This window comes from Chrysoperla carnea, chromosome 4 (genome assembly GCF_905475395.1).
Source record: "Chrysoperla carnea chromosome 4, inChrCarn1.1, whole genome shotgun sequence".
Taxonomy (NCBI): Eukaryota; Metazoa; Arthropoda; class Insecta; order Neuroptera; family Chrysopidae; genus Chrysoperla; species Chrysoperla carnea.
The window spans coordinates 10,112,238-10,135,230 of NC_058340.1; the positions used below are offsets into that span (position 1 = coordinate 10,112,238).

Sequence of the window (22,993 nt, forward strand, 5' to 3'; positions counted from 1 at the left end):
GATGTTTTGTTAAACAGAAAAAATTAACATCTTCGTTAAGAATAAAATATCAAATAATTATGATTTTATTATTTTCGACTCTTCTAATACAGCCGCTCTTCCTGCTCTAAAGCTTATTTGGAGGCTATCAGCTTGGGGATTCTCCCTTCTGGCTTAAGACCTTGCTGTGTTCGCAAAATTCGCAGCCCTCTTGTAGCTCACTTAATTTTCCTACATTTTTTGCCCCGTATCCGTAGTATAGTATTTATTACATAGTATAGTGGAGAAGATATATCTTACACGATAAATTACAATAAATTTATTTCGAACTTTTGTTGTCATAAAATAAAGATTGCAGCCTTATGGCCGAGATTACTTAATTTTTGGTACCTTGTGCCTTTGCTGAGGCTATCTCACGATTCTGAGACGTATCCCCCTCGAAAAATTTTTCATATTTCCTTTTTTTAAAATTAGTGTAAATGAAATTTAAGAAAACGCGAATTCAAGAAAGATTGCATATTGAAAAAAATTGCATTCTATTGATGTATTTTAAATGGTCTTATATTTATTTTCCTCATTTTCTGTCTGCGCGCATGTGTGTCTGGAATTCTGCCTGCCCAAATGTCTATGGTGTTATAAGGCTTAAAATTTCCATCAAATTACTTAACAAGTAATCAAATCACAAATCTTCTAAGTCTTTAAATGTTTCTAGAGATGTAACACTGATAATAAACTAGGTATTAATTAGAAGTATAATGGAACATTTATCATAAGCAGAGTTGTAGAACGTGAACATTATTGTCATGTAAGGTATTCTGTGATATAAGTTAGAAAGACATTAAAAAATTTTAGGTTCTGCAAAAAACAACAAAAAATTGAAATTTTTTGATTAGGTAAGCCCCCAAAGGGATTTTTCAAACACAAAGTAATAGCGATTGTTAGTCTAACTATTGTCAAAGAAAATCTGATCTCTTTATATCTCTTACGGATTTTAATTTGATAAATTTTATAATTTAATTCAAGAATGAAAAATTTATGTTCATTAAAATTATTTTGTACTAAATGCAGTATCTATAATAGGTTATTATTGCGCAGCTTGTAATACTTTCTAAATTCTAGCGCGAATATAAATATGTATTCAATAATAAAAAATTAGTTAAAATTAGTTTATTTATTTATTTATATTTATTCATAGTAAGATCTAATTCTGTCATTTATTAAATCAAGAATCTCTGAGGTCTATTAAATCAGCTAATACTTCCATTTAATATGAACATGTGCATAGATTTATTTTTAGAAAGTCTTGTGTTATCCTTAAAAATAAATATAATGAATAATTTTTTAAATTGGATTATAGACCAATGAAACTGAAATTTTGCCCTTCAGATATATAGATCAGATTTAAGATAATACTTTATAGTACATAATGTTAATTTAATTTTCCATAAAATGCTAATTTAATAAATATTAAATAAATAAATATTATTTTCTTCTAAGGTAAAATGTAGTGCACTCAAAATGATGTTTTGTTGACAAAAAGGATATAACACTCTCCGTAGAGTCGCGTTCTGCTAGAGTCTACTGAGCTATGTAGCGGAAAAGGACCGTGTCGTGTGAAGATTTTCAACTCCCTACTATCATCGACAATATCGCTATGGAATTGGGAAACAGAAATTGAAATTGTAAAAAACTTGTAGCTGAAGACTAATTTATTGGACTTGTTACCGGAATCTGTACTGTCGAGATGTATGAAATGAGGGATCAAAATCGACATTAATTGAGGAAATCGATGAATTTACACCCGATTCGCCTTTTGAAACAAAATCTTGACTTGTGATATACCATTAAATTTTGAGTCATATCTAATAATTCGAAAAAATTTAAATAATTAATTAAGACTCATTTCCGAGAAAACCATAGTCGATATTCAATTGGGAATTTTTTCGCTGGAATAAAATTTCATAGAGAAAACATATTTTTCGAATCACAATAAAAACAACCAGGCTAAAATCCATCAAAGATTTGATTGTATCTCTTTCTAACAAAACAGAATTTAGCATGGAATTCTTATGGTAAATAATAAATGGTAAACATGGTATATGATGTAAAATATTATAGCTGATCTCTCTATCTAATATTCTAATTAGTAGTTCAATATATTTATCTCATCCATATTTCCTGGCCGATTTTAATTTCACATATTGTGATCTTTTTTTACGGTATTTTCATATTTATAAAAAAAAAATCGATAAAAAATCATCGATATTCCTTTAATAATTCTATAGATGCCCCTCCTTTTTTCCTTCTTTTTATAATTCTATAGATGCTCAATGTAGTTTGTTGGGGAAATTAAGTGAGATTGGGGAGGGGGCAAGAGAATGAAGCGAGCTCTGGGGCAGAAGAGTAACCATCGATGCAGCGTATAACGGCTAGTATATAATACGAGTGTTCCTGTCTTTAGTTAACACACCTCAACAAGAGTAGTTACAAAGATAAATGACTGTACATGAACTAATTAATTAAAGGCTGATGTTAAAAAATGTTTTATGTATTTAAGCGTATAATTGTCAACGCTTGAACACCAAAATTTTAATGACTATTACGTAATTCATTCTACTAATTTTTATTATTTTTAGTTAGTATACCTACAATAGGTATAAATATATATATATATATATATATATATATATATATATATATATACGTTGACAATGCTTTTAAAATATATTATATTTTTTCATGTTTTATTTCATCCAAGACCAAAAACTATTCCATCATTGTCATTTTGTTGTGCATGTTGATAGTTTTCATAAAACTGTCATACAAATAATATTGTTGTTGGTTTTTAAATTTTTATGTATCATAATAATAATTTTATATGCAAATACTTTTATACTTCGAATTTATATCTATTTTCCATATCTTTAATTAAAAAATATATAAGTTTTTTCATTCTAAATGATTGCCCATTTGCTTTTATTTTCTGGTAGGTTAGATTAGGTTATATTGGCTTTCCACGAGGGACACACTTAGCCTATAGAGCCCATTGTGATACCACATATGTGTTACCACCTTTCCGCTGATAATTTTATTTATCGGCTCCTCAATTTCAGAGTCTGATCACCTCTTTCACTTATATACCATGCACTATACCAGCCCATCACAATTATTAATTAAACTAATTTTGTTGCTACTGCGGGAATCGAACCCGCCACCCTAACTGCGGGAATCGAACCCGCCACCCTAACTGCGGGAATCGAACCCGCCACCCTAAGCATACCGCGGACGGAATTTGTTGCACCTTAACCAACTGAGCTAATAGAGCGACCATTTTCTGGGAAAACATAATAAAATTTTTCAATGCACAAAAAAAGATTTTTTTTTGTATTTGCTTAGAAGTTGACGATTATGTTTTGCGTTTTAAATTGTTCAAAAATATAACTTTTATCGATAGCTGAAAAGATGATAAGCAAAGGTTATTTTCATTGTAATATTAATAAGTACTACAGTTTTCTCCCACGATTTTTACAATCTTTAAAGGTCTCAAAAGAACAGAATATCATTTTCAGGAATAAAAAGATACATTAAACTCATTTATTCTAGTAAAATTTAATTTAGTAAATGTTTCCATTTTACATAAAGATAAATCGAATAGTTTCAAATTTTGTGTTAGAAAAAATAAAATCGCAAATTTATCTGTAACATTTTAAATACCAGAGAAAATACTTAACAGTCATGTCTTATAGCTTTAAAATTGATGGACAATAGCTATTAATAGAGATTTGATCAGTTACAATCAGAAATACATGCCATCTAGGGTGAAAAACAAGACTATAGAAATTTAGATGGAGTTAATTTTGATAGAAATTGACAGAAGTAATGTCTCTTGAAAACAAAAATTATTTAAAAGTATTAATCTTTAAAAGTTAAAATGTCAAAACGTAATAATCTTAAAGTAGAATAATTTTGGAGTAGAAAACAGATTTATAAAGTAATATGTTAAGGTAAAATTATTTAAAAGTAATTTTTTTAAGTAGGAAAATCGTGGAGTAGCGAATTACAGAGTTGAATTATTTTTATATGGCAAATTTAATTAAATAAATAATAATAAAAGTTTTTTTTTTTTTTTTGTGAACAATTAATAAATATACAACATTAACATAAATTTAATGAGTTTGCTGTATGCAAAGAAAGACAATTTTTAATAATATAATAAAAATAATTGAGACAATTTTAGAATACTATTTTCCATAAAATAAAATGTGTAATGTTTAATTGAAAATAAAATTTGTATTCAAATTAAACGAATTAATATAAAATTTTATGATATAATAGTTTTGATCGTTGAGTACTTATAACTGTGGGCAATTATAACAAAGAAAAGTTACCTACTTCTATTTTAACTTCTATACTCTACCATTTCTGTATAAATTCTAACATTCTATATATATATATATTCAACATAATACATATATTTTAGTTATACTTTCATACTTTCTTCGTTCTTAATAATTGTAGTAAACCAACGATATAGATATAAGATTTTACTAGTTCTTTACAAAGTGAGATACGAAAAGTTTATGTAGCTATTTCTTTTAATAGAAAATGTAATAGTTCAAGAAAAATTTCGAGCCCCAAAATATAAGTATCTCGAAGATAAGTTGCTTCATGGATGTAAAATAACACGATTAACCTGCTGTAATGTGGAAGTTTTTGACACTTTTAGGAAATGATTAACGAAAATTACAAAATAAAAATATTTTCTCCAACTTGAAAGTATACATCAGCCGAAAAAAAGCCAAAGGTGTATCTGGCGTAGTTCTATACTATATTAAGTTTAGTCCCAAGTTTGTAACGGTTAAAAATATTGATGCTACGAAACTAATTTTGATATAGCTGTTCATAGAATTACTAATTAGTCCATTTCTGGTTGTCGGTCCGTCTGTCCGTCTGTCCGTTTGTCTGTGCGAAAGCACGACACTTACACGAAACTCATAAACGAAAAGAGATATTGAACTGAAATTTTTATAGCGTGCTTAGGACGTAAAAAGTGAGGTCGAGTTCATAAATAAGCAACATAGGTCCATTGAGTCTTGGGTCCGTAGGACCCATCTTGTAAACCGTTAGGGATATAAAAAAAAGTTTAACTGTAGAAAATGTTCTTTATAAAAAAATAAACAACTTTTGTTTGAAACATTTTCTTGTAAACATCACTGTTTACCCACGAGGGCGCTAATTAGGTGCAAATTTTATATTTTGTATTGTATGGGAATATCAGTTATATGTGTGTGGCTTTTTAAAAGTGGAAAGCTTTCTTTATATACGTGACGTCAAAAAACAAACGATTGCGTCATCGACACTGTCTATACATGGTATTTCAACAATTAACTCAGTCAATTGTTTGTTTTCACTTGTTCATTTTATATTCAACTTTGTATCATCATAGTTTGCTGAGATATGCTGCATTTTACTATGCGTACGCTTATGATATGCGCGAAAAAACAAATTTTACTATTTTTGCCACGGATGGATAACTCAAAAAGCGTATATTCAATAAAAAAAGTGTTATATAATTATAAACAACATAAAATAATAAAGAGACTCGGAATAAGAACGAGACTTGAAAAAGTAATAGTATGCGCAAAATGGGTATCGATTTTGAATAAGAACAAAACCAGACGATTTTCTAAACACCCGGTATACAAAATGTACCTGTTCATAGACGATATTTGATATGGATGAATAAAATTATAAAGACTTATACAAATGTAGTATTTTCTTATAAACATATAGATAGATAATATTAGAAATTCTCTTCTATTTAAATTTAAAAGAACGGAACAATAATGTTAGTTCATTGTGTCGTTTCATAGTTAAAGATTTTATTTCAAAATTGAAGATAATGTTTTCTTTGATTATGCCACTTGTTAAGAAAATGATGTAATTACTAAAAAGACAATCTAATTAAAAACTCAGGGTGATTAGTTTATTTAATACTTTTTTCTTATTTTTATTATTTCAGCTGAAACATGTTGATAGCTTTAGTTCTTTGATTTGCTTAGTTGTATGAAATCCTTGTAAAAAAACAAAAAAGGTTTGCAATCCTAATTATCCTTAAAGTAAATGATAGTTTCAAATGCTAAAAAAAACGCTTTATTGCACTAAAAAATAAATAATTCTTTTAATTGCAATATAAAATTCAAATTTGGGGTGGTCTCCACATTGATACATAAATTAGCTTATTTGACAGATATCGAACACCCCACTATAGTGCATTGACACTCCACTATAGTGACTTTTTCAATCAATAATTTTTAAAGTACTAGATTGATACCCGCCCGCTTAACTGGGTTTAAAAGTAAAAACCACCGCTATATAGCCCCCACCCTCTCTCGATATACATAGTTATCAATTTTGTTAAATGTAAAATAGTTAAAATTCATTGAGTATATCAGAATAGTTGGCTATGATTTGTATGACATTTACTATTTCAAATTTTTACAGAATTCTTTAATTTATGTTTCAAAATGATGATCATAGATCTACTCCATCTATAATCATCATTTTGAACCATAAATTAAAGATTTCTGTACAAATTTAAAAAATGGTAAAGGTCAAATTAAATTTTTTTTTTTTTTAAATATATCATCTTTATAAATTATAGTTAATGTGTTACTCTTATATATCAGCTATATTGCTGTACAGTTTCATTAAAAAACCATTCGCTAGTTTTAGCGTGAATGCGTAACCAACAAACAAACAAACAAACAAACATGCTTACTTTCACAGTTATATTATATAGGGATATGGATAGGGATAAGGAAAGGGATTGGGATTTGCTAAGAAAACACTCATAAATTCTCCTCACTCACAAATTAAACCTTAATTTCCCGAATGTAAATTTACCAAAATTTCGTGAGTGTTCGCGAATTTGTAGAAAATTAAATTTTTTTATGATTTTATGAAGAGAACATATCTACAAGTCTGTGAATAAATAAATTCATTGTCTTTGTATGTGGGGTCACATGAAATAGTAATCTATATTACTTCTTTCCCCACGTTTTAGTTAATTTTTTAAATACGTCTAGCCACTATGTTGTAGACCATGTTTGCTATTGGTTGAATCAAAATACTTTTATTTTTTAATTTTATGGTGGCATTAATGTTTTCTATTTCTGTTTTTTAAGAATATTGTTGCGCATATCTTTTACATATTACATAACATAATTTTGTTTCATTAAGAAAATAATTTGATTAAAATTTCGTTTATACTTTTTGTATATAGCGAGTGTAAAGAAAATACAGGTATCCCAAAATTACTGAAAATAATAGTTTTAGAAAAAGTTAATGGGTTCAAAGAGTTGTTCTAGATGATAACTATATGGACAATCCACCCTCCTTGAAAACTAAATGGGCAATCCTTTTCTCATCGGAAATAAATCCGGCTCAAAATTTGATACCAAAACAAGTAAGACTGAGCCTAAAGGTCTTGAAAATCATTGAAAATCTAGTAGACTGAAAAGTATATAACACCAACGATCTGCTTTCGACAAAATGAATGTAAAGTACAAAGAAATTTTTTGATGCAACGATTTTCTAAAGCTATCGAAATATAACCAAGCGTAAAGTATCATCTGCTTTTTTGATATTTTTGAAGCGGTTTTCTATTCAAAATGTAGGTAACAGCCCACCTCCTCGAAATAAATCTACTTCTTAGACGATGTTTAATAATTGTGCCACAAACCCATTGAATAAAATTTTTTACAAAAAATGCAAATATTCAGAATTAAACATAAACATTGTGTATATTCTAAAAAGTATTTTTCCAAGTAAAAATTAAAAACTATCAATTCGAGATAAGCACTCATATACCGAGTATCCTGCGAATAAACGGAAAAACTTGAAGCGCGTATTCCTTGAATAATTTTAATCCAAAATTACCTCTGACCAATATTTGTTATAAACCAATTCTAGGCTTAACAAAATGTAAAAATGTCAGCACAATGGAACATGTTCTTTAGCTAAAAACTTTTCTCTTGAGTATTCGAGGCGTATTTGTATACCAATCAAGGCTTACTTTGTTCTTATTTAAGACAAAAAACCGTTTTCTATTTAAAAAAGGGCGACAATAGATGGTTCAGGTGCTATAAAATTTTATATATTTTTTTTATTACAACCTTGTATCGTAATTACAAAAAAGTAGTTTCTTAACACCTAAACGGCCTGTTATTGTCGCCTTTTTTTTTAAATTGAGAACTGTCCTTTGACTTAAATTCTCTTCTAAATAAAAATAATATTGATTTTTATTTATTAGGAGCTACGAGCCATAGTATTGTGTTTTGAAGAAAATGTAATAGACATTAATATTTACAGCTTAAAATTACTTAAGGAATACGTTTTGGCCCTTTCTTTCCCGGACCGGACACACTGTATACACTCATACCACAATTTTTCTACATTCCATCACTATTGTGTTTGCTAATTGATACGCCCCTGAGATAACATTAAAAACAAAACAAAGTCTGTTTTTGTTATGTATTCTAATATAATCTCGTCTGTTTCTTCTACTTTAATGCGCCTTCACCAACGAACATTTGAGATTTGAATTTTGCTTATATTTTTTTGTTGGTTCATTCTTAATATGTTTTCTACAAGAATTTTACATTTTTACACTTTTCTTGAGTGTATCCGTCACCGGATTAGTGTAAGAATGGCTTTTTTATATAATAAATCTGGTAAGATTATGAACGAATAACATAGTAACAAAGTTTACCAGTCAACTCGTATTTTAGCGCATGACGAAATTTAAAGTTCACACTAATTATATAAGTTGTAATTTTAAACTGACAATCAAATGATAAAAATGATTTACTGTTTAAATAATATATACTAAAATTATAAACAGTTAAACAAAGTTGCTGACATTAAGTGAAACGGAGCTTGAGCTTGAATAAGCGCGTGAAGTGCTAAAAAACTAACGTAGAGATACAAAAGTATTTATTTTAGTGTACACAAACAGATAGAACACTATAATTTACAATATTCTGTTTAAAATATGTTATCAAGGCTATATAACGATATCAAGTATCCAAAATAACAAATGCACAAATTATTACCATGGCTAGGTACTTAAATAGAAGTTTGATTCTGTCCATTCAGTTGGTTAATTTACGCACAAAAATTAAAGTATAATTTATAAAATAAATTATTATTTGTAAATAACTGATTCATTACAACTACTTACATGCTTCTATTTCCCTAATAGCGTCATGTGGATTAAGAACGACGATTAAGTGATACAGAAAAAATGTTCATAAATTTTTTTAATTAACTTTTAAGTTATTCCGTACACTCTTCTAATTATTCACTTGGATTGGTTATCTTACAGCCAGAAACATGGCATTTATAACAGTAAGATTGTACAGTAATTCAACGATAACACGAATGTTCGTTTATAAATTAATCGCTGAAAATCGTTAGATTATAAACTTACAATGTGTTACTGTTTTTTATTATCTTAAGCAAATAAGCAAATATTATTAGTAAATATTATATGTAAAATGTTCTTTCACAACTTATCGTCGATTAACAATCTGGATAGATTTATTATAAACTAATGAGTCTTACAATAATCCGGTGACATATATATAAGTTCTTCTTAGCTCAGTAAAGCATTGTATTATTCCACTCAAATAATACTATCTTTTTCTACTTAACACTTGGTGTAGGTAGGTAAAACAACGAATCAAAAAGGGCAAACTATTGTTTGAAATATTTGGATATGTTAGTTAAATTATGAATATTTTTATGTACATTTCATTAATATATAAAAAAAAAGTTAAGGCCTTTTACATTTTTAATGCAAAAAAATGATGAAATCATTTAATATTAGCAATTATTTACGTGAAGCAACATGGATTTTTATAAACTAGTCATAACCTTGACATAAGCTTTAAATGTTAATTACTAACACGCGACATAATATTTTTTTATATTATCGGAAAATGGTCAAGAATTCCAGAATAATACACTAAAATTTTTTTGTTTACTTCAACTCAAAAGTTCTCAATTCATGTATTAGTGAAAGAAAAGTATACAATCGTCGTGATAAGTATAGTGTATAAATAGTGGAAATCAAGTTTGAAATTATACTTAGGGTTAGAGCATAATTCATTCCTATTGTCAGTAGGTGTAGAGGATAACTTAATCGATCGAAGCGCTGCTATCTTATAAAATTTGCAATAAATCATTTGTTTTATTTAAAATATGACAAATTTTCAACTGTTTTCATGTAAATGGTAAAGTAAAAGTTCAAATAAAATTATTGAGTATCAAAAATTAATTAAATTTGCAAAAATAATTTTTTTAAATAATACAATCCATAGACTTATATGCCGATCCATACAATTATATTAATAAAATAATGTATCGTAATTATGATAACGCTCGGAAATAAAACAAATGAACGAAGCGAATGCAGTATTTGGCTGTGCTGTGAGACACTGAGCTGAAGTTTCGATGCAGCAAAACGAAAATATTACGAAATATTTTTTAAGAGAGATTAAATAAATATTGTTTGTATATATTTTGTAATGTTTCACAAGGTTGTTTAATTCAAAAAAAATACTTACTTGAAATCGTCTCATGTCTCGTGGATTACCAGCATTTTTCAAACAATTTTGATTACATTTCAAGAAGAATTTTAAGAAAAATCTGTAACAAAAGATAAATGTTATTTATTATAATAATTATATTTATTTTAAGTATAAACATAATTATGTAATATATCCAGAAATAATATTATTCATTAATTACTCTTTAACAACTTTTTAATTTTTTTATTTGGAAATTAATACTTGATTACCTTGTAATTGTTTAAATCTAAATTTTAACGTATTTTTGATAGTTATATAACATAAGTCTGTTTCAAAAAGTGGTTATTTGTTACTTCCATAATTCAAAAGATAATAAAAGTTGTCCTAGTTCTTAAAGACTGAAAAGGCACTTTCAGGGTTGCATTAAATATGATATGTTTTTCATAGACGAACTCAAGCTCTTAATTACATTTTTAGGCTAGCTTTTACGTACAATTCAGGATAAAATTTATTTTTATTTTTTAGTACAGCAAAAGCTTGTGGTATAAAAAATGTTGGGCAGCCCTTATTATATTTTACAATTCTTAAATGTTCACATACAATATCACTCACTCTATCTAAGAAACAATATAAAAATTAAGTAAAACTTTATAAAGTAATTTAACTTAAAAAAATTCAATCTATTACAAGAAATTATCATAAATACAATTTTTTATTTGATAGGCAATTGAATTGGGAATTAAACAGGAATAAAATTATATAAATTAAAAATATAAAATATAATATAATAAATTAAATTAAAACAAGGCAAGCAAGTTTAAATATTTTAATGCTTTAAGCGCTTTTCATATATCAAACAATTCTTTGCTATAAAGAAATTACTGTAAATTTAAAAAAAAATATTTTTAAAATTTTGGGATCCATTGGGGTAATAATATAATAAATTGAATTAAATCAAGACAAAAAAGTTAAAAATATTGTAATTCATAAAGAGTTTGAATTAAAAAAATATATATTTTTTCAAAATTTTTGAAACCATATATTGGTATATTCACAATAACTTTTTATATTAATTCATATACATTTATGTTCTGAATTTTAGTTATATTTACATTAACCAAAATAAAGCTACAAAATTGTATTTATTAAAAGACCATTCTAAAAATTCAATAAAAAGTTGTTAACTAAAAATCGATTGAGATTTATTTCTATGTTTGAGCAGGAATGGAATAGTCGAAAATTAATGACATCGTAAATCCGTGTTTTTATTAAATAATTATGGTAATGATGGAAGTATTAATTAATAAGTAAGTGTGCTGTTATTTTTTATATTAATTTTTTTATTTTTTTTTATTTAAATTAGATTTTAACAACCATATCCAATACCAAATATTAGTCATCTATAAACTTTTTATTACATAAGTAATGTATATAATATTAAAGCAATTTTAAAGATTGTTTATTCAAATAAGTAGTCTTTTTCACAGAAAAAGATTTGTATATATTATTATTAAGGAGATATGCCTAGATTGAATAATACTTGGGATTTCAATAAATACATTTTTTGATAAACAAAGTTTCCTAAGTCATTGGGCTTTTTATTATTATTTTATCGTTTAAAGCTGGCTGAAAAAATGATGAATCACATAGGTTTTCCTTTTCTATATCAAAAAGATCTAGACAGTGTGATAAAAAACTATCCAAACTATTTAGACAATCTTGTAGTTTATAATAATACCATAAAATATAAGGTTGTCGATGATATAAAAAAAAAATTTTTAATTTAATTGTGAGTTCATCGAAGATCCATCATTTGATGAACAGAGACGACTATAGTATTGATGAGAGATATCTATATTATCAAATTTATAAGCAGCAATTGCACACAATATACTATATATTTTTGTAGTTGCGTGGTATTATAAGGCTAAAAATAACACATTATTTGTCTACAAAAACATGTATTTGGTTTATATGTAAGTACCGTGCAATAAGCAAAAACTTTTTTACTATACTGTAGGTTTACAATAACCTTAAATAAGTAGTTTACAGAAAAAAGGTTTATATTTATTTTTATTAATGAAATATTTAAAAAAATATGCAAAAAAATATTTATTTAAAATTGATTAACGAACATTAGAGCAGCGTAATCAATTCAAAAATTTTGGAATAAATTTGATGTTTAAGTATGAACAATCGAAACGTAATATAATGGATACTATTTTCAATACATGGTGTAAAATCACGAATATACGTAGATAGAAGGGTTTCTCCCTTGCATACATGGAAAAATACCTGACTAGGCAACTCAAAGACTACTACATATAAAAGGTGATGTCATTGGTACCGGAGTAGTGAAGGTATTTATTTATATTTTTTTTAAACCACCATATTGGATGTCGTTTAGAAAATAGACGAGTTGCACACAGTTTTCTATAGATGCATTTCTGTGTATACACAGCAAACTAGAAATAAAAAAAAAAACATAAGCTTTCTATGTAAAAAACAACCATACGATCTGGTGGTAGATAAAGCACACTTCACTTGTTAATAACTGTAGCCAGTGAGCGTAAAAAAAATGAAATTGAATACATAATAATTATTAAATAAATCTCAGTTCCATCACAATTGAATAAAATAATAGGTTTTTCCTTTACCTATTTATTCTGCATTCGCCAGAGAAATCATTGACCAAAACAAAAAAAAACTTGTTCATGGAAATATATATTTGTTAATCGATGACTTTTACTATTTGTATGGCCTGTCGGTTGAATATTATCATTTTATACAAGGTATTGAGTTCAATAATGATTTTTTTGAAATTATTTGTCAATTGCAAAGTAATTTTGGATTTTTACTTAAGTCCCTTAGTATTGTTCACTCAGACAAATTTGAATGTCTATGGATGGCTGATGTGTTATGATATTGATATTGAAGAAGCTTTGATATTGAATTTAAACAAGTGAAATTTACAATATTTAAGAAACCCCTCATGCGATTTATTCTTTGTAAACCGATTTTTGGAAACTTAGCTATAAAATGTTCTCAATCAAGTCGGATCAACCGTTTAGGGGCTACGATGCCACTGAGAAACACACATTCGCACAGATAAACACTTTAAACTTATAACACTCCTTCTTAAATCAATATGAAAGTGATGGTGAAGGACATCGGATGAGATGAAAAGAATACTTCGAGAGCTCTCATTTTTTGGGACAAATTTTTGGAAATATTTTAATTGAAATATACATTGAAATCGACGTCAGGATAAAGACTTATTTAATTCCATATTAATTTTTTTTATCTTACAAAAAAATCTTAGTGTATCGAAATATTTTTACCTACACATTTTTTGATCACACATAATCTGGGGGCGAAGAAATTTTTTACAAACTCGATTCTAGTAAGAAAGAAGTATTCGGTCTACATGAAATAAATTGTACTTTTAATCACAATATTGTACAATAAAAAAGTACTAAATCAATTCTTTAATATTTCAAACAAAATGACCAACAATTCACTTAACGAGTGAGTGATTTTTATATTTTTTACAAATTCACTCTCTAAATGTGGATACGCAGTTGCCATTGGTTATTCCGTACATCTATCGTACTAACTATACCTGATCTAATATTTAATATTTATGCCATGTAAATACATATGTCTATACGATATTGTAGGCATATTAGGATATTTATGAAAAAGTTGAATATATTACGGCACTCAATGTTTAGTATGATTCATAACAATTAGTTTGTTTTCAAAATACAGAGCATATAGAGAATTCGTCAAAAAGTCTTTTTTTTAAAGCCTATCAATTAGTGAATGAACAGAAAAGCATACGGGTTCCTCTATATAGAATAAAATATATAAAATTGCGTACCTACTCAATATTTCAATAATTTCAATAATTAACTCAGTCAATTGTTTGGTTTCATTAGTTAAGGTTGTACGAGCACCAGGGCAATTTTGAATATATGGCTTGATTTTTTTTCATATGAAGTTTGACTAAGTCTAAATCAATTGGTTTTCCGTTTAATTATATAAATAAATGACTTTAAAAGTAGGCATATTGAACATTCGTCTTATGGGAAAACGGCAGGTATATGATATGTATTCATGGATTTCTCCAAAACTAATCGGTGGAAATAAAAAAACAAAAATAACTAATTTAAATTACAGTTAAAACCTTAATAAATTATTGAAAACAAGATTAACCCTAATTAAGGATGTATGAGCACGGTAGTGGAGACACAAATAAATAATTTAAAAAAATATATATATCTATTTTGATGATGAATTATATTTTAACTTGACAATATTAGACGAAAATTAAGAATACAATTGCTCGATATCTCAAGTAATTTTCAAAATATCGAGAATAGAAAATTTTGTTTAATTATTTAGTTTTCAATATTTCGAAAAACTAAGGGAGGTATCGATAATTTTATGCTTATTTTCGTCTACATTCATTATAAGCTATAACAAAATTTATCATCAAAGTTGAAGATAGGGTGCAAATCATTTCAACCACAAGTCTTAACTTAGTATTTGCCATTTGTCTGTATTTTCTTCCCGACTCCTCGACCAATTTTCAAATCTTTATTTCGTTTAGTCTCTGTAAATATTGTTTCATGTTGAATGTAATCAGAATTGCTAATGTCTTCCCCGCTTCGCCGTTTTGTAGCTTTATCCTCCAAATACCGGATAGACAGAATCACAGAAATTCTGCTTCATCCATATGGTCGGTGTTGTATTATATAACATAAATATGAAATATAAAATTTTTGAAAAATTACAATGTTATTCATACACAAAGAACAAAATAAAAATAAATTAAATCAAATTTCCGTTTTAGTCAAATAAATCCATAAAAAAAATTCAATGAACAATCTCCAAAAAGTATTTATTAATAATTAAATTAAAACTGTTAAAAATAATAAAATCACCATTTAGATAGAGTACTATATAAAAATAAAATCTCATTTTATTTGTTTGAATCATGGTACCGACTGTACCATCCAAATAAATATATACACTTGCAACGGTTTTCGGTTTTGTGTTTCGTAAATTTGTCATCATTCAGCTTGGAAAATGGATCTATTAATGGAAGCATGCTTGTTTTTAATGGCAGAAAACTATATCGTTATAATAAGGGTCCAAAATCAATCAAGAAAATTGATACATATTTGTTATTCTGATATTATTTTCAAAATTTGCCACTTTCATTGTCTAAAAGCAAATTAGTTGTTAATTCATTAAATTAATTGTTTATAATAATATTGGAAAGCTTTAAATACGATTCAATTATAATCGCGGTTTCGCGTCTACAACACAGAAAGCTAAAACTTTTGTCAATCGAAAAACGACACCTTTGTAATAATAATTAAACCTGTACAAATAACTAATAATTAGCTGATTCTGATCATTGGTTACTTCTGATTAATGTTCATAGATGGTGTTGTAATATTATTTTAATGTTTTTTTACAACATGTTAATATAATTAATTAAAAAATTTGAAGAAAACATTCTTCATAAATTCCATAGTTTTAAGGATTTAAAGTATACATTTTTAAGTATATTGTAAAATTTTAAGTTTCAATTTACAATCGTCTTAGAACAATTCGATTGTCATGCTTTTATACACATATTATTCAAAGACCAGCCTGTACATACACGTGAAACAAAAAAACGGAACTTAAAGCTTTTGGGATTGTTTTTTGGCAATGCTATTGGCAATGTGTAGAGTAATTGTACCTATACATTTAGGTATTGTATGGTATATACTCCCATGAGATAATGATATACCTCTGCAACCCCCAACCATATCTGTATACACTCATAGTCACTCTTTTTTTTATATTTTTTTATTCGTATATTTGAGAGAATCATGGATTATTTAGATCAGAGTTTGACCATTCACCTCTTCACCTAATACCATTTGTTCAACTTGTTCATAGAAAATAACCATACATTGTATTTTCAATGTATGAAATGCTAGGCTGAATATATATGAAACTTTATGAACAATATGAAATTTAATGTTCAACAATTCTGGAATATATATACACCTGACAATATGCAACCGAATTTTATGCTGGTCCGCGAAATATAATCCAGATGAGACACAAATGGAGGATCAGTCAAATTTTATTTTGCTCTGCAATGTTTTATAAATACATATCTCTATATACTATAAATGTGAAAGTGAGTTTGTTTGTTTGTTACGCGTTCACTGAAAAACTACTCAATGGATTTAAATATTTTTTACTTTATTATCCGAATTATTTATGTGAAAACTTCTTTTGGCACGACGATAACTTTTTGGGTTAACAAAAACCATGAAACTCGCGTAATCGAGTTACGCGCCATTAAAAATGTTTTCGAAGGTTCCGCAACAAAAAATTAAAACACCTTTATAAATGGAGGAAATGTATTTAAATAATATATTACACTACATCTCACTATTCAAATGTATTTACTTGCGTTGTCACCATATTAATATTTAATTGTTAACAGCTATTTGAATAGTATTGAGGTATTTATTAGAGTTAAGTGCAAGCTCAATGATCTCCACTGTCGAAGGCTCCAGCCATACCGAAGGCCAGTTATTCCAAAGTTTTAAGTTCGACAGTCCCAATGACTGACAATTTTTTTCTGGGAAACGTTAAACACGTACGAACCATTTGAAATAAGTAAAGTGTATTTTAATTTCTTGTTGGAACTTGTTTGTAATTTTTCATTTGAACTTATTTGTTGAAACTTTCATAAAAGCATAGATAATTCCTATGTTGCACATCAACAATGAATTTGTCAGTTTAATTCATATATCGAATATCACCATACGTATACAAATATGTCGGTGTAGTTACCTACCTATCTGCTGCCTACCTATACGTTTTACATACGTATGTAAAATGTAACAGAATATAATTGAAGAGTTACTAAATTTACCGGTTTAGTAAATGCTTTTATTGTATTATATAATGTGGACAATATAACACAACAACTAGTACGACTACACAATTTGTACACAAATACAGTGTGTACGAAAATGTATGGCGATTAGAAATTTTCTTTATTTTGTCTAAATACATTTTGAGTATATCAAATCTGATAATATTCTTTTTGAGTTATTTATTCGGCGGCTGCATATACACTCTAAATAAAATATGTTTGCGATCCGGGTGGTAAAAATTGATAATTCAAAAAGCAAGTAGGTTTATATATTGTAATGGAATAATAAAAGGTTTTTTTCTGATTTCTTCTGGTGCCATATCTGATGCACTCAGTGAATAATTCATAATTACATGTAATTATGTGTATTTATACTATCGTGTGTGTTATGTTACTGATTATTCTATTTAAGAGATTTTCAATAAACAATTTTTTTAATGTTTTAGAAATAAAAATACACATGTTTTTAGAGTAAATTAATTCGATTCGATTTATGGATTTGTTAGTTATTATTTAAATCAATTATACAGAGTATTTCTTTAGCGGTACATCAGACTTAAAATTTAGTACAAAACGGATTTCAAGATTGCTTCTTTTTTCGTAATTGATCCCTTAAGGGACAATTTTGAAATTTCTCTCAAAGATCAAGTGAACTCATCCCATAAATAGAAAGTTATCCCAAAACTTTGTGCGGTCAGTATTAACGTTTAACAGTGGAAAATCACAGACAAGCTATAACCAACTGCAGAGACTACAAAAAACTTATTACCACATGTTAAAAAGCAAATGAATTTTCCTAACAGAAAATTCTTCCAACTAAAAGATTGTACTTAAGTTTGTCATTATTAGCGGTATTACAATGAATCACAGTTAAGTCCCTTCCCCATAACCTCTTCTAAGTGACTCAAATATTAATTGTAATATCAAATTTGATTACATCAAATTGATTCTATAAACTTTTTTAATTTTTCCTAAGCAAGAAAATTGATTTTGAAATAGCACACTAGCAATGAATGCATAAGAAAAATCAGAGTATTTTGACAAGAAAGGACCCCGCATTTTTATATAGGAAAATGGCTTTCTGTGAAACTTTTTCTAACCCACCATAAAATGTTCTTTGGATCATCATGATCAAAAATTTTCACTGCCTAAAAAATTTTTAACGAGTAGTTTCCAAGCTATGGTGGGTTAAACTCATTTTCCTATCTAATATTTTGCTAGCCAAATAATTTTTGCGAACACCATACATAACATTCCCTTACTGTGTACAAAATAATACGAACATACAAATTTCACCTTCCCATATAAAATATTCGAGAGCTGATTACATTTGTTTCAGTAACAAATAAACAACGAATATATATAATCATACATATAATATATCCCGCCTTCGTTCCCGCTATCCATGCACCTAGTTATTTGTACCCTTCTCAAATAGGTATACTAGCATAGATCTAACACTTTAATCATGTAATTTATATAAAAAAAATACTCCCGAATTGATTCATTACCTTTTTTTTCCTGTTACTTTAATATTAGATTTATGGAGCTATCTCTCTTTGTTGTGTATATTTATTTGTAATATTGGCATCTGTATTTGATATGAGCTAAAACAATACATAATAATACATTTTTCTATAGTATTGCGGTTAAAATTTTATTTTAAGTGCAGGTATCTAAATGGGTGTATGGGCTAGGTGGGTAGATAGATGGTTAGAATCATTGTCGTACTCTTTAAAAATACCTATAAATAAAAAAATTTTAAATACAATATTTATTTTAATTTGATCAAGTGATAATAATTTATTGTATATGAAACTTATTGTATATATCTAAAATGGAAAACTTTTGTTGCCGTTAAGTTATTTATTTGAAAAAGATAAATCAAAAATAAAATTAAAAATAATAAATGTATTTTTATTTTATTTGAAAGGCTACATTTCAAGAAGTAATAGATTTTGAATCTTCCTACATCTGAACCTACCCTTTATTCAAGAGCTAGCGATCTATTTTTACTAAAAATGTTGTGAAAAATCAATTTGGTTGTCATTTCTTAAAATGTGGAAAATACCCAAAGCTTACAAAAACATAAAATTACCTATACAACTTTTGAAGAGATTTTTTTTAGTGTCAAAAATCTAAGAAACTCCTCATCTTTAGAATTGCCATTCCTGGAGGAAAATTCGAGTCAATATATAACGAAGATAAAATTAGAATGTAGTTTATTTTTTTACAAAGAATTATTAAAAACAAATCTGTTTAAAACTTAAAAAAATGCCTAATTATAATTCAAAATTTCAAACTTAACAATTTGTTATATTTTGATATACATTGTCAATTATGAGAGGCTACAGTTTTATTTTTAAGATTGGACAGGGCGAAATATTTTAATTAAGTATTTTTGATTCTTAAAGTATTTTCAAATAAAAAATCGATAGAAAAATTGAATTTTTCTTTATTAACAATGTATTTTTATAGTATCGTTGCAGTTATAACAAAAAACGTTGCAGTTAATCAAAAGGCTATACTCCTGTATGGCAAATTTTTTCTCAATGGATCTCTTTAATGTTTATTGATTTGGAGTATACAAAGCATTATTGATTTGGAGTTAGCAAAGTATTATAAAGTTGATCCTCATAAACAACTAACAATTTTTGATTAAAAATATTTTTTCGAAAAACAAAACTTTCGGACGAAATGCGATTTAAAAATATGTCACTATCGCATTTAAGGTAGTACCAGCATGAAATCACTTTTCGACAGATTTGGCCGAATTTTTTTTCTCAGGTTTATAATAGCTTTATTTATGAATTCCTAAAATTTCATAATTTTTGACCGTTTAGATCGCGAGATATTTAAAGACAAAGTTCGCGATTTTGAGGGTCATGTCCCATTTAAAGCATGTAAAATGTCCGGTCTCTCCAACTATTTTTTATGATATTATTATATATTGAAGAAAAAGTAGAAAAAAATGTTTATACAATACAATTCTAAAAAAAAAATTTAGAAATTAATTTTCACTTTCGAGATATTAATTTTGACGTAAATTGATCGAAATTGGGACGTTGGCATAATTATTTCCCATTTTAAACGGTCAAAATTTCTGAAACTTTGGGAATTAATAGTAAGCATTATTAAATTCTTAAATTTAATTTTTCGTTAAATTCTGTCGAAAAAAAAATTGTACCATTGCTTTAACATAGAAACTGCAAATACCATGCTGGAACATCCTTAATCGAAAGAAAACACGATAGCCACGGAAAAATGGCTTAGTTGTCAACGGTAATAGATAGATATTCGCCTGTGTCCATGACTTTGACGTACAATTACCGATAAACTTTAAGCGTAGTTTCTCTCGATTAAATTCAACAATGTACGATTAAATTCAAATTGTTTGTGTTTTTATGAGGATCAATTTTCTAACTTCATGTGTTATTTTATCTCTTACTGTTTGGGATATAAATTGGCTATTTAAAATTGAAAAACGTGACCGAAATTATATTTAAAAAAAATGTTGTCTATCTTCTTTGGTTTCCATTAATTAATTATTGGCACTACAGGTGGGTATTTATTTAAAATAAATATACAATATAAATAAAATTGATAAAATTAACATTTAATTAATATTATAAACCATAGGTAGGTAGAGGTAGGTATGTATGAAAGTATGTTATTTAAATATAATGTTTATTATAGATATAGTTGTAAACATGTTATAATAATCTACTATGCTTATTAATTATATTATTTAAATCCTAAAGTACAAATTAAAATTTAAATATTTAAATAATAATTTTATATAATTTATAATTATTATCATTCTAATATTTTGACATTTGTACATTAATCTCATTTAAAAAAAAGTATCTACGTGCAAATTGATAGTAAAACTTAAAAAAAAAAAATACAGTCGAATTGATAACCTCCTCCGTTTTTGTTTGAAAGTGTATCAAACTTAAGGTAGTTCCTCCGCGACAGTCCAGTCAAAAAGTTTTGGACTAATACTATCATTCAGTGCATTAACTGTGCTATGACTATTATACATATACCATATATTATTTTCACAAGACTGTAGTTACACACTAATTTATCTCCTATACTTATACACACACACACTATGATATATAACTTTAACATTAGTCTTCATATCCTTTCCACAAAAAAATATCGCTAAAACGAGTTATTTATTTAAGTTTTTTATCGAAACTATATGGTAAATAATTTTTATTTTTTTTTTATATATTTTCTAAATATAGTATTCTACATTATATTAGTTTTTCATAGAGATGGTGAACGTCATTCATTGATAAATAAATATAATATTTGTAAATTTGTGTATTTTTATACGCTTCTCCCATGTACACGTACAAATTGCGTCACTTTTAATTGCTAATATCTCATGTATGGCATGGTAAATCATCTTCTAATTTTAACAGCATGTGTATTATGAATTAAATATTTTATATTCTGAGTTTTGAGAAATTCTTGAAATATCACTTTCGTGTAGGTACTACCTTAAATATTTTTACCAGACTATATTCAACCAAAAAAGTAGACTTTGCTTTAAGACTGTTGTCTAAATGACTGTAAGATAGAGTATTGTCGAAGAGTTCTGAATTATATGTGCGGTAAGAGTATATAAGCTTGTAAAGAAATAAAGTATAATTTTTCTCAAATATTGTACAACATAGTTGTTTATCTTAGCACAAAATTTTGAATTTTTTCAACTTTTTGAACTTTTTGATCAATTTTAAGCAAAAAAGTACTGTGATTTTTCTCTAGACGCTTAGTTTTTGAAATATATATATTCGTGAAAACTAAAAAATGCAGTATTCAATTTTTTTATTTTGCTTTAATTCTCATAAATGTGTTTTTCAATTTCTTAAGAGGGAAATCGCTTAGCTAATGCAGATAATTCGCCACGAATTTTTAAATCTGTGGACAAAGTTCATATAATTTTTTTTTATATTTCTTTTTTGAATTTAATCGGATTTTAATTTTTACTTTTTAATTTTCCCAATTATTATCATCTAACAATTATTTCCATTTTTGTAGTTGGAAAGTCTTCTAATTTAACTGTTTCTTAGATTTTGCTTAGAGTAAACCGATTTTAATACAAGATACATTTTGAAAGCAGAAGAAGTTTATTTTTTTAAATGTATGGCTTTTTTTAAAACAAAAATATTAGTTTCTTGTAACTTTCAAACGATAAAAAAAATTCAGCATCATTTTGCATGATTTATGACTTGATAATAAAAATTGATTAAAAGACATTAACAGATAACCAATATATGTGAAATGATGTATTGTTATGACAAATTTTTATAAAAATGACAGGCACATTTATGTACCTATAAATAGGCTATATAGGGTGTTTCAGGAGGACTAATAGATATTTATTATACACATTCAGAAATGTAAAATAAAAATACAAACTCTTATACATCGTTAACCTAATCGT

At 26.9% G+C, this 22,993-nt stretch overlaps 1 protein-coding gene across 1 annotated transcript in view; it reads right to left on the bottom strand.

The window, feature by feature from the left end:
* Positions 1-10,658, bottom strand: part of LOC123298070 (transcription factor collier-like) — a 29,779-nt gene extending 19,121 nt beyond the window's left edge. Inside the window, exon 1 of the mRNA XM_044879967.1 lies at positions 10,611-10,658. Within this exon, the coding sequence (XP_044735902.1) occupies positions 10,611-10,625 (15 nt within the window). The 5' untranslated portion in view covers positions 10,626-10,658. The remainder of the gene's footprint in view (positions 1-10,610) is intronic.
* Between the last annotated feature and the right edge of the window lie 12,335 nt (positions 10,659-22,993).